Raw genomic sequence first — 16397 nt, forward strand, 5'->3', positions numbered from 1 at the left:
TGCTGAAAACTTCTCATTCCGTGGGAAATCTGTTCCCTACAAGTTTGAAACTGATTATTGATTGAGAATCTAAAACGTTAACAATTTTAAGCATATTTGAACAAATATTTTGTTCATAAATCAGAAAATATCATGGTATATTAAATACATTAAAATCTTGTCGTCATTTGCCTGAAGCTATATTAGACTGACTGAAAGGGCCGTAAATCTTAACTGCAAGACTATGTTACGATACAGTACAACTAAATACGCCAATGTGTATGACCCCTGACAAGAGGTTGCCGACAAGGGTCTTGCATTATTCCAAAGGATCGACCTCGTAGTACTGAATACCGAGGGTTTATTCATGTAATTGGCGCATATTTTATAACGAAAAATCTCTTCCCACCCGAATTAAAACTGTATCTATTGAACCTTCCACATGATCATTCATTTGATGTAGAATCAATCCTTTACATAAAAGGACGAAAAGGACCTACCTGCAGCTCTGCCTCGGATACATCGATTTCCCCGCGGTACACGAACTCGATGATGAACTGCAGATCGGAAAAGCATATATCGGCCGGCAGTATGATGGTCGGATGCTTGCACGGGTTGTCCAGGAGAATTTTTTGAAAGTACGCCGAACACGCCGACAGAACCACCTGTTGCGAAGTGAGAGGAGGGCCATAGGCAATGAATTTCATTTCGGCACACTGCCGGGCTCGGGCCGCAGGGCAGAACAACCGACCGCCTTACCTTGTGCGCCTTTAGTGAGTTGTATTCGCAGGCTAGCGTAACATCGACGAAGGATTGTGACTCGAGCAGCTCGTGGAACACGGACGTCATGTTTGACTGGTAGTTGTTCCATCTTAGACTAAAATACTGGTGCGACGACCGGGCACCCTTCGAGTACGGTGACGTCGCTGGATATGTGGACGAAGGTAAATGCGTCGGGGCGGGTCCCGCTGATGCTGCTTTGGTATCCATGGTTTTGATTTGTTACTTTGTTATTAGCTTTTTTCTGCCTTTTCTGCTTTTGGTTTGGCTTTGCAACGTTTGCTCGTTTGCACCGTCCCTTGATTTGTTTTGTTTTTTGGTGTCAGTTGCAAATGGTTTGCCTTTTTGTATGCTTCAATCTTTCTTTTTTTCCTTGCACCTCTTCTTTTTCTAGGTTTGCTATGCAATTTCGCTAAAAAGTGTCTTACAGACTGACTATTTCTTTACTTTGTATGTATAGTTTTGTTTTTTTTTGTGTTTTTTTGGTTTGACTACGTATTTGACTAACTGATTGTTGGTTTCGTGGGTAGAATGGCTTAGATTGACTATCTAGTTACCACCGTGCACTTACGAAGGCGTGCAGCCGGTAATGATTTATGGCCTTAAGGGGAGCTGAAAATAAATAAAGAAAAAAAAAACAAATTAGAATTGCAACACAATTTAAATTAGCAATATTAGCATGTTTTTCCTTTTAATACTTAGTTTTAGTACATTCAATGTTTATTGGGAAGGCTGTGTAATTTTGTTTAAGTTTTCAAATCCATTCTTTGCATGGAGAAAGAACTTGAATTATTTCTTAACATTTTCGAATATCTTTTGCAATGTATTATCTATATTCTATTTATTCAAAAAAAAAGCTCTTTTTTATACGGCACACACATTAAAAGAAGAAAGCACTAGTGTTTTCCCTTCGAACATGGCAAAGAGAGCATGGTTTTCAAACGCGCTTCCCTCATCTTCTCACATGTGTGAATTCGTATCGTGCTTTTCTACACGGCCTAGAACGTCAGCGAATAGATAAACAGCGAATAGCAACCGAGGAAATCTACCCTTCGGACCAGCGCGGTTCGCGTTCGGGTGGCGGGGACGGGCATCGCTTTACCTTGCCCCCATGTGTGTATACAAGACCTCAAAGGTGCCAAAGCAAATAACGTGCTGCATTAGTAACTGTCAGCCGCTTGGTGGTGGTAGGTTAGTGCAAGTATACCATTACTATTTGCCACTGGAAATATCAACGCAACGGCAGCAAGGAAGTTGCCGAGGAGAGACAGTTGTTTGCCTTGCAATTGGGTGGGACAGCACTTTTATTCTACATATTACTCACAAAACGCCCTTATCTAAATCAACATGGTAAACATGATGAGGATACTAATGGAAAATAGTTTTCTGAAAGTTTTCATAAATAAAGTGATAGATAAAGACAAATTCGAATTTTTGTTTCGTTTAGAATAAAAAGTAATATATTATTTTCATAAAATGAAAATACTGTTGTTTGTTCTTTACATTGTAGAAAACCTCTCAGTCCCATTACGATTAACATTTTTAGTCTAAAATGCAATGTAATCCAATTTGAATCTCATTCATTTTCTTATCGACATTTGTTTGCAGTCCACTTGTACTTATCGTGAGCACAGAATTGTTTGAGATTTGCCTTTGCCCATATCAAATCAACTTTTGCTACGTTTAAAGTTGAACGGTGTTTCTACAGACTTTTTTTTTAAACATTTCCTTCTTTTTTTTTACTGTACGTTTCTATCGTTTCTTTCGGCTCTGCTTTGCGGAAACAAAAATATAGAACGACACCCACACCCAACATTCCATCGACCATTCCCCCCACTTGTACACACACACAAACACAACCTTGCTTTACTGACCATCATTTTCGTTCGCTCATAAACAACAAGCTCACGCACACAACCATTTCGCCCGTCGTGGCATTCCGCTTCCGCGAAGCGCGAATTTCACAAAACGAGGTGCATTAGAAAAAAACACAACAACGCACACACACACACGCACATCTAGTTAGAGAAAGAGATAGCCATTTGCCGGCGAAAGTAAGACAAAGAGACAGGATGGAGCACGAGGTCGACGAAAAACAGCATGTTTTTTTCGCTCTTTATTTTTAACCATCGTTCGCGCCGTCCGGCAGCTGTGTTGCTCTGTGCGTGTTTTTTTTCTTTTGTTTTAATGTTTTTTATAACATTTTGCATTTTTTTCTTTGTATTCTCCCCCCGTGCTGTGGCTCCCGGCTCTTCCCATTGCGAAGAGAGTTGCTCTTTCTTGGAGAGAAAATTTCGCTCATGAAAGCGCAATTTTTCGCTATTTTTAAATCCCACAATTGTTCTCTGTCTCTTTCCGGCTGTGAGTGCCAGTTCGTGGTTGATGAGTGCCGTTCGCAAGCCCTTTTCGCATGCCACTGTGGTACAACCATACCCGTCTCACTCTATCAAACATTTCTAGTTAGAGTGAGTGTTGCAGTCTAAAGGTAAGAAGAAAAAAAATCAACAATCACAAACTCTCTTCTATCTTCCGCTCGCGGTACTAAACTCGTGCTCAAAATAGTAGCAGTGAGCGCAATTTGTTGTCTCTTCTGCGAAAAGTACGAGCTTTGGTGCGATAAAACTCATATGGATAATGGTTGCGATTGAACAGCGAAAAAAGATGGTTTAAAACAACAAAATAGAAAACATGGCACCAAATAAAAAGGCTTTAACAAAACCGAATTTCAGTGAGCAAGTGCACCAAGGAAACACCCAACACCCCAAAAAACAAACGACCAACAAGACAAAAATATACTCAAAGATAATGGCAAAAAATACCCTTCCCCCCGTACTCTCTCACAAAACGGCGAGCAAAACAGATGCTCGCACCCATACATTTACAGCGCGAGAAGGGCGCTTGCCGCTCTCCCAGCCAGGGCATTTGATGCGGGAGGGGTGGACGTACTAATGAAACAGCAGCAGAGAGGGTAGCCGAACAAAACGAAGTAAAAAAACAGTATCAACACATCGACAACAACATCAGCACACAGCCCGGTCGTCGTGTCATGTGCTGCGCGCGAACAGAAGCGAATAAATAAACATGCGAATAAAAACAAAACTGATAATATATTCCAACCCATCCGCCAACGGAGCGCGGCGCCCAAACCCTCTAACCATGCTGGGCTGCCTGTCTGTGTGAGTGTGAGTGTGTTTTTGTTTGTCTCTTTCGCTCCACCTGGCTCGAGAGTAAATCATAATACACACACACACACGCACGCAGTGATTTTCTCGCGCGACAAAATGCTAATGTTGGCTGGGTGTAGACGTTTGCCTACCCAATGCCTGCCGCTGTTGTTGTTTTCCTTTGCCATCTCTCGATTCTATCGTTTCTAGCCTGTTGTTCCACACACAGCCCCACAGTACGTTGTTTTCGTGTCCCCACTCCCTTGTTCGAGACCTTGGTTTTAACCCATAATTTAATGATGCGAGCATTTTGTTTGGTTTGTTTCTTTTTTCTTCTTTCCCGTGGCGTATCACGTCTTAGATGGTGATTTGTTTTTTTCTCTCTATAGCATTCCACTGCATTGAAGTGTGCACGTTTTCGTCTAGCTGCTTTTCCGTTTCTTTTTTTGCCTTCATTCGTAACACTTTATGACCATTAGCATCACAAAAAAGTAGGTTACCTTAGGTTGTCCTTCCCTTTGACGTATTTATTATTCACACTGGGAGGGGGGAGCATAACACGTTTCTTTCTACATTTACAATTTCAGAAAAAAAAACAATTTGATAGTATGAATATGTTTAAATGTTATTTTTTCGCTAAAAACTATCCTTCAACAAAATTTACTATATTTTTTCACATTAAACTTACACCAACGATGGAGAAAGGCGAACCTTTCCTGCTGCAGAGCGTTCTACCCGTACGCTCAGGCTAGCAAACAGACAGATTTTTGTAAATATCGCCAGTACATGCAGCATTTGCTGTGCCGGTAGAAGTTGTTTAAAACTTCCATCCAGCCATTCGCGCAGCAGGTGTTTCGTGTCGTGTATATTTTATTTAATATGTTATACAATTTTCGAATTTTTCTTCCTACAAACGAATGTTACCCCCCAATCTTGTCCTTGACTGATTTGTAAATAATTTTGGAAATTTCGAAAACTTTGTATTAAATTAAGCATGTATTTCAAGTTTTCTGTGCTCGAAGCAAACAGGCTGCCTGCCACACAACACTAATGTACATAGCCGCCACCATCGACTACCAGGCAGCATGGCAACGGGGTGGTACGAGGAAGAGTGTATGCATTTCTTTTGCAATTGCAGTGCCCTCTTCGTACCCGGGGCGAGGAAGAGGCAGGCGCTCGCAACGCCTCACTTACTTTTATTGCAACCCCGTTAGACAACCACCAGTGTATGCCATACACACAAAATGAACATTAGAAAACATTCCACCGCACGCACGCACACACATGCATGGGTACCGGGAGAGGCTCCCGCGCCTACCAAGCGCATATACCAAAACCAAAGTAAGCGATGGAGCGATCAGACAAAGATAGCCAAAGTTAGAACAAAGGAATGTCCGTGACACCCAGCTGGCTGGGGAGGGGCGGACTAGGGCACGGCAAACGAAGTATGTGTGTGTGTGTTTTAGGCAAGCTAAAATTCGGGTAGCAACGCATGGCCTACTACAACCGTCCGTGGAAAGCAGCATGGTGCTGGGCAAGGTTTGGAGGCAAAGCGAAATTTTCCTAGCTTTAGCCCTTTTCGCACCCTCCCCTTTTGCACCATTTGCACCCAAGCGCATACCTGCCCGCCCTACTGTGTGAGCCCTTTACCCAAACACACACACACACATACACGCATAGCATCATTTCTTTGCAGTTTTGCACCAGCGACACCGTCGACTCTGTTTTTCAACGCTTTCACCGTCGGTTTTTAAACAACTCTCAGCCAGCATGCACGGGGCAGTAGTGGTAGTGGTAGTGGTGGTGGTAGCAGCAGTAGGTCCTTTTTCCGTGGCCGGGCCATGTGCGCCGAGCAGTGCTGTGTCGGCAGAGCGTGCGAGCGAACGGTGCAGCGCACAAGGGTGGAGAAAATAGACCCACCCGCTGCCTTCTTCCCGAACCATCCCGGCCGCCCGTCTTCTAGGAGGCAGAGCAGCGGCGGCAGCAGCAGTAGTAGTTGGCGGCCCTCTGGCACAGCTCCTCAGCCCGCTCATCCCACCCACTAACGCCGAGCCCTTCCGCCGTCCAACTAAACAGGGGCCGGTTGCTGCTGCAACGAAAAACCCGGAACCCGAAAGGGAAAGAAAATAGAGAGCACGAGAGCACGAGCGTTAGAAGCTTAGAGCCGGGGGAAGAACAGAGTGCTTGGGGAGCAACACGCATTCAACTCAACGCGCACGCACACACACACACAAACATACACACACACACAGACGCTGTGCCACTGTGTTCACCATTCGGTACCGTTCCTTCCGATTCCGACAGCACAACCGAAACCGTACTTACAAGGTGGAAATGGAAAACTGTGTTGCCAAAGCATGGGGAAAGAAAAGAGAGACAGACAGGCAGTGCGCGGCTTAGAATAAGCGAGTGCAGCGCGTGGAAGCATTGAAATAAAACCAACCAAGCACCAGAAACCGTGAACTCTAGGCCCGCGATGGTCTAGTTGGGGGTGGTGGGTGGGTGCTTGCGGGTTTGGTAGTAAAAAGCGGACTTTTCGAGGACTGTCGGAAACAGCACCGCACACAAAACACAACGAGCAGCAGCAGGCACCAGAACGGGCTGAGAGCAACCGAGATCGAACGTCAGCAGAACGGGTGTGGGTGGCGCTGCGAAGGGACGCTGAAACGCGATATAGCATATGCGATGTTGGGGTGGGGGGTGTTTAAGGGATGCCAGGTTAGATTGTCCAGAGAGCACCGGGCATGGTTTGCCCGTTCCGTGGAACATAGGTGGAGCACACGATGAACTCTCCCGGCTGCCTACTACTTGGACTGCAACAACACCGCTTCGTACTCCACCATTCTCCAGCGCTTCCACATTACTGCTGTCCTGCCATGCCAACATGCCAACAACAAGCTGGCTCGACGACGACGGAAGCAAGCAAACTGAAAATCTTCAATACTTTATCTTCTATTCCATTTTTACGTCACACACACACGTACACGTTTTATTTGTTTTCACATTTCTTCCAAAAAGTATATACCTAAATGTATGTGTCTGTGAGTATCCTTTAGTATACAATTCTTCGACTGCAACCCAAAACAACAATGTGAAGAGCACAAAAGGAACGATCTTTTGCGGGAGAGGAACAGTAAGCCAGCGGAATGCTACGTGTCCTCGTGGTAGGGAGCCGCAGTGCGTTGAGAAAGAAAGGGGCTTTGTTGTAAAAGCACGCTTTTTAAGATTACTTTTGCGTTTTCCGTTGCCGTCTAATGCTCTACCTCCCCAAAAACGCCGCCGCTTCCTCCCCCATTCGTCATTTGAGTTTTCTTTTCATTATGATCATCGCCCTTTTTGCTCTTTTATTTCAAGCGCACCTCCCCATTCTAAAGAAATGCTGCGATTGTGTGTTGTTCGTTTACATTGTAAGGAGCACTTCCTATTGTGTTCGTAACATTGTTTTGCGGGTTCTTGTAAAATTCCTATCCTCCGTAAGTATGTTTTGCAGTGGTTTTCGCATTTGGAAATCGTAATTTTCTCGCGACTGTACAGTTTTTTTTTAACAAATTGAAAAGTGAACATACTGAAACTAGGTCTGGTTGAAACACTCCAGAGGTAGTAATTTATATAAAAAAATATCTTCTTTAAGAATTTGGTGGCAGACATTGACCGACAATGGTTGTTGGGCCAAAGAAGAAGATACAATCATTGTTTATAAACAATGTAATAATGCACCTTTAAATTGTAATGAAAATGTTACGTAGTGTAGGAGGTTTGTACGGAATTTTTAACATCATTCTAACTGTCATAGCTCAATCTTTATATGAAAAAATACAAAGAAAGAAGAATCTCCATATTTTAATTTCTCAACATTCTACATCAGACCTAAGCTCTTTCCATGCAGCACTTAATGTTATTGTTGTAGTTATTTGCAATTGAATTAGAATACATAAAGACAATGTGCAAAACAATCTCGCAAACAAATAAAAATAAATAAGAAGTAATCCTTTACTTCAGCGATGGCATACTCAGTTGATCGCGCTGGTCAAAATGCTACTTTAAATAGTAACACAGGCCGCCACCTAGTTTTTAGACGAGTTTATATGATACAAAAATTGGATCGTTAGCAGTTCCTTTCATTTCACATAACAAGTGCTACGTAATTTTACAACAGTAAAATTTTTAATGCAAAAATGATTTTATTTATTAATTGTTCACTAGGGACGGAACCCGGCTGTATTGCTAAAACATAATTTTATGAAATCTAAGAAACATTTTACTAAAGGACGTTTATTGAAAATTATTTTATTTTGCCATAGGGCTCTGATATTTTCAAAAACTCACCAGCTAACAAATAGTAGGTTGATTTATTCATGGCAGAATAGTAGATTTCATGTTGATATTGATGAGATCTTGATTATCATTTTTTTTGAGCTGGCATTGATTATAAACAGCATTTACGTACGATATAAACTCTCTTCCGGCTAATCTCCTTAGAAATCCCATATTTATTATTGGGACCAAAAATCAGAGCTATTAGCTCACCTGCAGAAAGGAATTTTTTATAAGGTAAAACGAATTTTCATTATTCTTTCTAACCATTTTACTAAACAACAACAGTGTGTCCAGAATGAAATGCTCAATTTCAACAAAATATACATTTTTATTTTTGTTTTAGGACTCAAACAGCGTTGTGAAATTATTATCTTCTTTGTGAATACATGCATAGAGAGATGATAGAGGAAAAGGATTACGAGGATAATGGCGATGGAAAAATGGCGGTCTGACAATTAGTAGATACATTTGCGAAGTAGTAAATGTCTTCATAGTTCAGGTGTCCTGAAGCGGTCTCGGGCCACATTTGGCCCGCGGTTCAATAGTTTGACATATCTGCTCAACATTGTTTGAATACTGTTGGTAGAATAGAAACAACTAACAGATTTGCTTCAGAGGTAAGAAAGTGTATCTAAATTAACTCCTAAACACGCAGTAGCACGGTTCTAAATATAAACATCTAAATATAAACATATAAACATGCTCTCCGTATATGTCTATTCAAATGTTTCACGGCCTATAAATTTCGTAGCATAAATAAAATAAATCCGAATGATTAAATAAGTGATTGCCGTCCCTTACGAATAAAAAACAAGTAATTATAAATCATTTTCCATTTAACACGAGCTGCTATCATAAGAACATGATTAGACTGACTTAGCATTCACATTATTGAGCAACTGAACAGATTCATAGGCAACGGCCAATAAATATGTTTTTAAATAGTAAAAAAGTATATTTAAAAACTAAAAAAACAGCAAGCAATAACGTCAAACAAAAACGCAAAACGAAAACAAATGCGCATTTCAAAAACGTTTTGTTTTACGGCCAGCTGTTGTCGCAGCTATTTGGGCCAACGCATGGCAGGGGGGGGGGCGTCAAAATAGCAACAGCATAAACAACACCACCAACACTATCAAAGAGCGGCCCCGTCCCTCCGCTGTTGATGGAACGAACAAAAATATATAAACAAAAGTAAGCGCACAAAATGGATTAAGCGAAAAAGTTGTCATAAAATTTGCTTCGGCGGCAGGAAAAGTGGTTAGGACTTTAGGAAAATAACACCAGAAAACACTGACAAAAGCGGGGCAAAAACAGGGTAATAAAGGGGATGGGAGTACACAAGCGGGCGGTAAGGCGAAGGGCTGACATGAAGTGTGCCAAGATTGCAAAAAGGAAGAACAAACAAAGAAAAGCGGCGGCGAGTGGGTGGCGTACTCATATAAAACGGGCACATGATATGGGTAAGGGAGTGCTGCGAGTAAGCATTGCAGGAAGGGACACCCACACGTACCCCCTCCCCAATGCACACACACAAACACACATGCACACATACACAGCCAAACAAACATGCACGTATGCTCGAATGAAGGAACCGGGGGAACCATATATAGGCAACAGCGGGAGGTACCGCGAATGGAGCGCGCTGGTGTTGTTGTGTTGTTGGGCAAGACATACCCAAGTCGTTTCGAGCAGAAATCGAAGTAAACAGCAGTGGCAGCTAAAGCGGAATACTAAGAGAGAAGCGAAAACTGGCGCGCTACAGAAAGAGAGAGAAAGAGAAAGAGAGAAAGAGCGCACACCATCTAAGAACCAGGCAAGGGAAAGGACGTAGCAAACGCGGAAAACGCGGGAGGAATCGGAGGAAGCAGCAAATTTGGAAACCCAAGGAATGTTGTGCTGCACGAACGGCCGGGTCTGATGAAAACCGTGCGGCCAACAAGGCGGCCACGAGGCCCGAGGTTCCGAAGTGGAAAAAGAGAAAAACACAGTGTGTGCAGCACAGGGAAAGATCGATCGGCACACGCGAGACGCGATAAAAGCAGACGCAGGGAAAAGGAAAATGTATTTCGGAGAAGGAACATTTCCTCCCCATCTCCTTTTGCACTCTTTGCCATTTTCCATTCCCTTTTCCCCCTGGGGGAGAAAATGAAACGAAATGGAAGAGAAAGAGATTTGGCTGTGCAGAACGAGCGCTGGGAAGATGATGGGGCGAACCAACCTCCCCCCCCCCCCCCTCTCCACAGGAAGGAAATGCTGAAAATGGAAAAACGTGAGCAACACCAACCAACAACAGGGCGAAAAACAGACGAGAAGACGAAACGCTCGTGGAAAATGTGTAGATCCTAATTTTCTTTTCCATTTTCCACGGTAAGTCGTCGTCTAGGTACACACACACATACACACACACGTACACGTACATAACGTATGGGGCAATGTAGGAACTGGAACGTTATTTCCACCGGTCTCCACCATGTGAAGCTTTTCGGGTGGTCCAAACCGTGGCCGTTGGGTGGGCGCGGTCTTAACGGAAAGCACACACAAACAAAAACACACATACAAATACATTTGCTATCTTCCTGTTTTCTTGGGAGCTTAAGAAAGTCCGTACCACCCGGCAGTCAGTGTTCCCTGCACCGTAACAAAGCATGTTCTGCAGCGGTCCGCGTGTATACTATGTACAGTGCGTTTCAATTTATGCCCTCATCACATAGCTGAAAGCGAATTGGCCAGTTTAACAGTTTTGAAAGGAACGAGAACAGATTATAACTATCATTGGGCAATCATGAAATTTTCGAAGATTGTGAATCTCGTTATGATTATTTAAATGATCTCTATATTTTGTGAAAGAGTTATCTCCAAAGGTAAAAACTCCTTGAAATGTAAACTCCTTGAAATGCGTAATACTTGAAAAAAATGAAGAATATTTGAAATTTTCAACAGATCTTCCATGTTTACTTTTTTCAGCCATTGCAACCTACGCGCTCATGCCGGCCTTATAAAGGTTTGCAAGGCTAATCTGTATCAAGTTACCGAATAGCATACTCAGTAGACCACGTTCGGTGTAGTAGAAACCAAAACGCCTACCATATGAGATTCTTTAACAAAATATTAGTCGTGTTTTCACAATAGTGGTGGGAAAAATAAAGTTTTCGTCGGAATCGATTCCGGCTAGCTTCGAAGTTTTCTGGAATCGATTCCGGATAGTAGGCCCATAATCAATTTCCGGAATCGATTCTAGAATAGCCTCTGGAATTGATTACGGAATTGGTTCCGGAATTGGCTCCGGAATCGGAATCGGCTCCGAAATCAGAATCGGTTTCGGCATCTCCATAAGAATAGCCGTTTGAGTCCAATGATGCGATCGGCTCAGGAATCGACTCCAGAATCGGCTGCGGAATCGGTATTGGAATCTGAATCGATTTCAGCGTGTACGCAAACATTTTGATCTTTTTTTGACATTTTTTCTGTTGGAATTGGAAAGATCTGTGAAAAAAGATATGAGCAGTGTATCTATTCACAAATTTTCAAAGATTGACAAGAATGCACCTTCATATTTAAAGTGAAGGTCCGATTGTTTTGATTAAACATTCGATTAAAGCAAATTCAAACATTCGATTCCTTTTCGTTCGACGATCAATTGCATCTGCTGAGGACGTAGCTAGACATAAAATTGTAATATTCCTACAGAAAAATTATGTAAATTAAATATAAACTATGGAAAACTTCCATCAAATGGCGATAGATGTTGTTTATTATGATATTCATACGAAGTTATTTGGCCAAATTCATTCATATATTCTGTACTTTGCCCGATTCATACTTCACAAGGACTGAATAGAAATGCTAGTGAGGGTTTACGTCGCCCGAAAAAGTATTTACAGCGACCGATAACGCTTTGACGACGCCCGATTGGCTAGGTAAACCCTGTAAGTAGGCCAACAGTCTACAAAGTCACTCATAGACATGACTATCTCCAATTGATCGGTTCTGTATGTATAAAATTCAGTAAGGAAAAACAGGACATTCAGGATATTCAATCTACATTCTAATCGACCCAGTTCCAGGTAGGAACTCGTGATGGACAAAGATATCAAACGACTTAACAATCATCTGTACTCCAGTTTCTTTGCTTGAGATTGAATGTATTGCATTACTTATGGAATACACGCCATATAGTGTATTGAATGTAACAGTAGTCTTTGACGCACCAAACAAATCACACAGCGAATTCTCGATAAGTTGCGTTCCAAGTGGTTTTTGCCATCGGCTGCATGGCTCGTATCTTTGAAGGAAATCTTGTAATCTCAAGAAAAGTGCAACAAAATGTTGTATGCAACAAAATGCTGGATAGAACATACTCTTAAAGTTCGTTTGTGATTTCCATACGGTAAAAATATACATATAAATATTCGATATTCGTTCAAGAAATATGCCATTGAATTCATAAAAGAATCGTATCGTGCAAATGTCAAAAGGCTGCTTTTTTACTTGGACAATGAATCGTAGAACGTTGCCTAAGTGAAATATATAAAAAAGAAATCCTTATGCGTGGAAACCTTTATTTTCAGATCAATTTTCAGTTACAAGTTTTTTATACCATGCACCAATGCAATTGTTTATATAAATTCTTTTTACTGCTTGTTTAAAAACCATGCACAGTATTAACGTACCGTGGAAGCGAAATGTTCGCAGCGGACTGTTGTGTGTTTTATCGCCCCATTTTCTTTCGTTGGTCCTTTCCGCCCCACTGTTCCCTTTTCCCCCGCGTTTCGCTATTTTCGCTCTCACTAGACATTGCTTTCGCTTCTATAAGCGCATAAGCCCGCCTCGTGCGTTGTCTCTGTGTTTGCCGGCCTTCCTTCCCATCGTTCGCACTACTTTTTACGGCTCATCTCACTTTGGCTCTCCCTTTCTTCCTGCGCTCAGCGGCACAACCAGCCGTCCTCCCTCCCCATCTCTCCCCAAAACATACTCGTTGTGTTTTTCCGTTTTGTTGCGTTTGACGCAATCACCGACCACCAACGTGCTTGTGTGTGTGCGCGTTTTTCTTCCTTTCCGTTAGTCGACTGCTGCTGCTGCTGATGTTCGTTTTTGCTTCTTTCGTCCGTTCTGTGACTGCTGCACTAACCTCCTCGACCCTCCCACCACCTCGTAACCCCTTTAGTGGAATGGATCGCAACTAGCGCTATTGTGTACTATGCGCGATAAAAGTGTATAAATGCGCATTACTGGTTCTCGACGTTTCGAAACTACTATTTTCTGTCTTTTACTATTTTTGTTTTATTTTTCTTCGACTCGTTTACACTGTCCCGCTCGCACTGTTCGCTAGGGGGGGGGGGCCGCGTGTCCCCCTTGACATTTTCCCGCTTTTCTTTCGGGCACGGGCAGGGAAGGAAACCATGGGGGGAGGGCAAAAAAGAACCAAGTATGTATGTATTTTAACAACCCACACATAAAACCGGGCGCCCCGTACCACGGGCGAGAGTTGTTTCCTGCCGCTGCCTACCATTTGTTCTACATTTTCTTTTTCGTGTCTTTTTTGCCTCCCCTCCACCCCCTTCCTCACATCAAGCGACCGAACGCCCACACCGTTTGTGACCGTTTCCTGCGGCCCTTTTCAGTGTGTTCCCTTGTGCTTTTGTTTTCTTGTTGCTTCGCTACTCGTCGTTCGCCGCTTCATCTGCGTTCGCCGCTCCAAAACGATGGAGGACACCCAGTGTGGAACCAGTGTGGAACCCGACGGCAAACGATGTGGATTTGTGTATATACATACACACACATACACGCAAACAGACACATACATACACATAAGAGCATAACCATTTCCATCCATCTCTCGTCCCACCCACGGGCGCACGAAATGGAAATGAAAACTCGCAAACAGTCTCTTTCGTCTTTGTGTCGCTTTTCTTCCACACTGCGGGCCTGTGCGGCAAGCAGCAAAGCAACCTTCAGAAAATGCCCTCGCGCAACATTACGCTGGAGAGCAGGATTTCAGCAAAAATGTGTTTTCCCTCCCATGCTTGCGCCCGTTTGCCCATAAAATATCGATTTTTAGCTCTTGTTTTGCTTTCCTCGCTGCTCCGCGCGCAAGCTTTTCACCGTTCACGCCTTCCCCCACTTCCCTACCTCCTTTTCTCCTTCCCCTGGTTTTTGCACACTACATTCTACACTTTTCGCTGCCTTGCCTAACAATCCTAAATGCTAAATGCCGTCCGCTTTCTCCCTCTTCGTCAAGCTCGCTCTCTTTCTCTCCCTTTCTCAGGGATGTCCTCCACCCCTTATCCCACCTTTGCTGCTTTGTCCATGCCGACTTTCCGACAGCAAAGACTCTTGTCTTATTTAGAGGTACCTCTCCGACCCACATCCCATCCCTCAACCTCCAAACAAACAATAACTCCGGGCGGCAATACATCGAGGCTCGAGGATCGAGAAAAAGCAATCTTCCACTTCAGATCTTACTGAGCGCGCACACAAACGCAAACACACCCACCCACAGCTCTACTCCATGGCCACGATTGCATGCACTGCTTCCGTTTGAAAACATTACACAAAAAGCGAACACTGTTTCCCACTGTTATTAATTTCTGCTCACTTTAAAAGTTGCATTCATTTTGTTTTGTTTTTCATTTATTACAGCACAGAAATTACCTTTGCTGTAACTTGCTGATGTGACTTGGCTCGTGTTTGCTGGCAGTTTAATTTGACGAACAGAATCGACTTTGAACTTGCTTTCCTGCTTCTAGAGAAACGATCCAAACTATCATGCATGGTGTCGAATGTCAGATGGTGCCCATGATTCCTTTTAAAGCTTGGTGCAAAACTCATCTGGATCATTCTTTTTCCCGGGTTCCGAATATCAAACCGGATTAGAGGTTAGGTCTAAAATGAGTTCAATAGGACCATGTCCCCTTTTTGTGGGCGATAGATAGTGGATTTTTCCAGATGACCATATCTACACAACTAGTTACCCAAAAAAGGCTAGATATTTCATCTATGAATCGTCATATTTGACACAACAAATATACAGCTGTTCAATCGATTTGTCTCGATGTCAAGTTGATGATGTTTTAGTTGATTTTTATGGACAAGTTTCCTTTGGTTTCGCGACACTCGAATCGAATCTAATCAATTAGCCAGTTTACCACACTCGAAACTGGAATCTGGCTTAATATCAAAATATAAATTAGCTCGATATTGTCAACACCATCGGACCCCAATTTCAGGCGGTTTCTGAGGTTCTCATAGTTTTGGGACACTTTCTCGACTTTTTCGCGCGGCAAGCAAACTCTATGACATGAAAAGAGCGGAATGAATCCAATAGGATCTAAATTTTCAATTTAAATTCCTATTACATCAAGTTCTCTAAGCATAAAAAAAATCAATAATATGTCTCAACCCTTAAAACCCCTGAAAGGGAATGGTGAAAAGGAATCTATAATAAAAAGATTTTCCTTCTTTTTGGGAAGTTCAGCTTAACTACTAAAGCATATCTTGAGGAGCATGCATACAAATACAGAGTTACCCTTAGTGTTAGAACCCTGCTTAGTAATTCGAAACGAAACTACGGTACTTCTTGGTATCTTCCTAATCGTCGATATCCTAGTTTATTTTTGTATCAGAATGATGATACTGAATGAACTATCGAATTGGTTTTGAGATATTACTAAGTGTTTAGTTTGAAGCTTAACGTTTCGATTTGCACGAATCTGTAACGTAACTGTTACTGATATTTTGGGTATGCTTTATGGTAATAATGCTTTCTCGGTTTCCAAAAAGCCACCAATTATTTGTTCAATATATTGTGTATAATCCTTCTTACTATATACACCTTATCGGTTTTAGGATTACCCTTGCTCTTCAGAATTAAATCTGCATTTCCATCGTCTGTGAGAAAGATACCTCTAGATGAAGCTTACTGCTAACTTTCAAGATGATAATGAGAGATGTTCTTTTAAGTATACTAGTATACTAAGGATTTTGTTTCAAATTTGTTAAAACCGACAGTACAAAAAAGTAAAAATCTTGTCAAATGACTCTAAATAAAAACAAATGATAACAAAGATCTCCAAATTATGAAAAAGGTTTACCAAGTTAGACCACTCTACTGGTATCCGCGATGTCCCTGAGGTAGCGATCATCATTTTGACAACT

General features: G+C 42.3%; 1 protein-coding gene across 8 annotated transcripts in view; it reads right to left on the bottom strand.

The window, feature by feature from the left end:
• Positions 1–16397, bottom strand: part of LOC3289925 (myb-like protein Q) — an 83940-nt gene that overhangs the window by 63331 nt on the left and 4212 nt on the right. For 7 of the 8 annotated variants that reach the window (XM_061652508.1, XM_061652507.1, XM_061652512.1 and 4 more), the window contains exons 3-4: positions 739–1371; positions 480–644 (exon numbers count right to left, since the gene is read on the bottom strand). In XM_061652508.1, coding sequence (XP_061508492.1) covers positions 480–644; positions 739–969 — 396 coding nt within the window. In that variant the 5' untranslated portion in view covers positions 970–1371. Of the gene's footprint in view, positions 1–479; positions 645–738; positions 1372–16397 lie in introns of those variants that run through there. The other variant, XM_061652514.1, reaches the window with a different exon arrangement.

The sequence above is a fragment of the Anopheles gambiae genome, chromosome 2 (assembly GCF_943734735.2).
Source record: "Anopheles gambiae chromosome 2, idAnoGambNW_F1_1, whole genome shotgun sequence".
Taxonomy (NCBI): domain Eukaryota; kingdom Metazoa; phylum Arthropoda; class Insecta; order Diptera; family Culicidae; genus Anopheles; species Anopheles gambiae.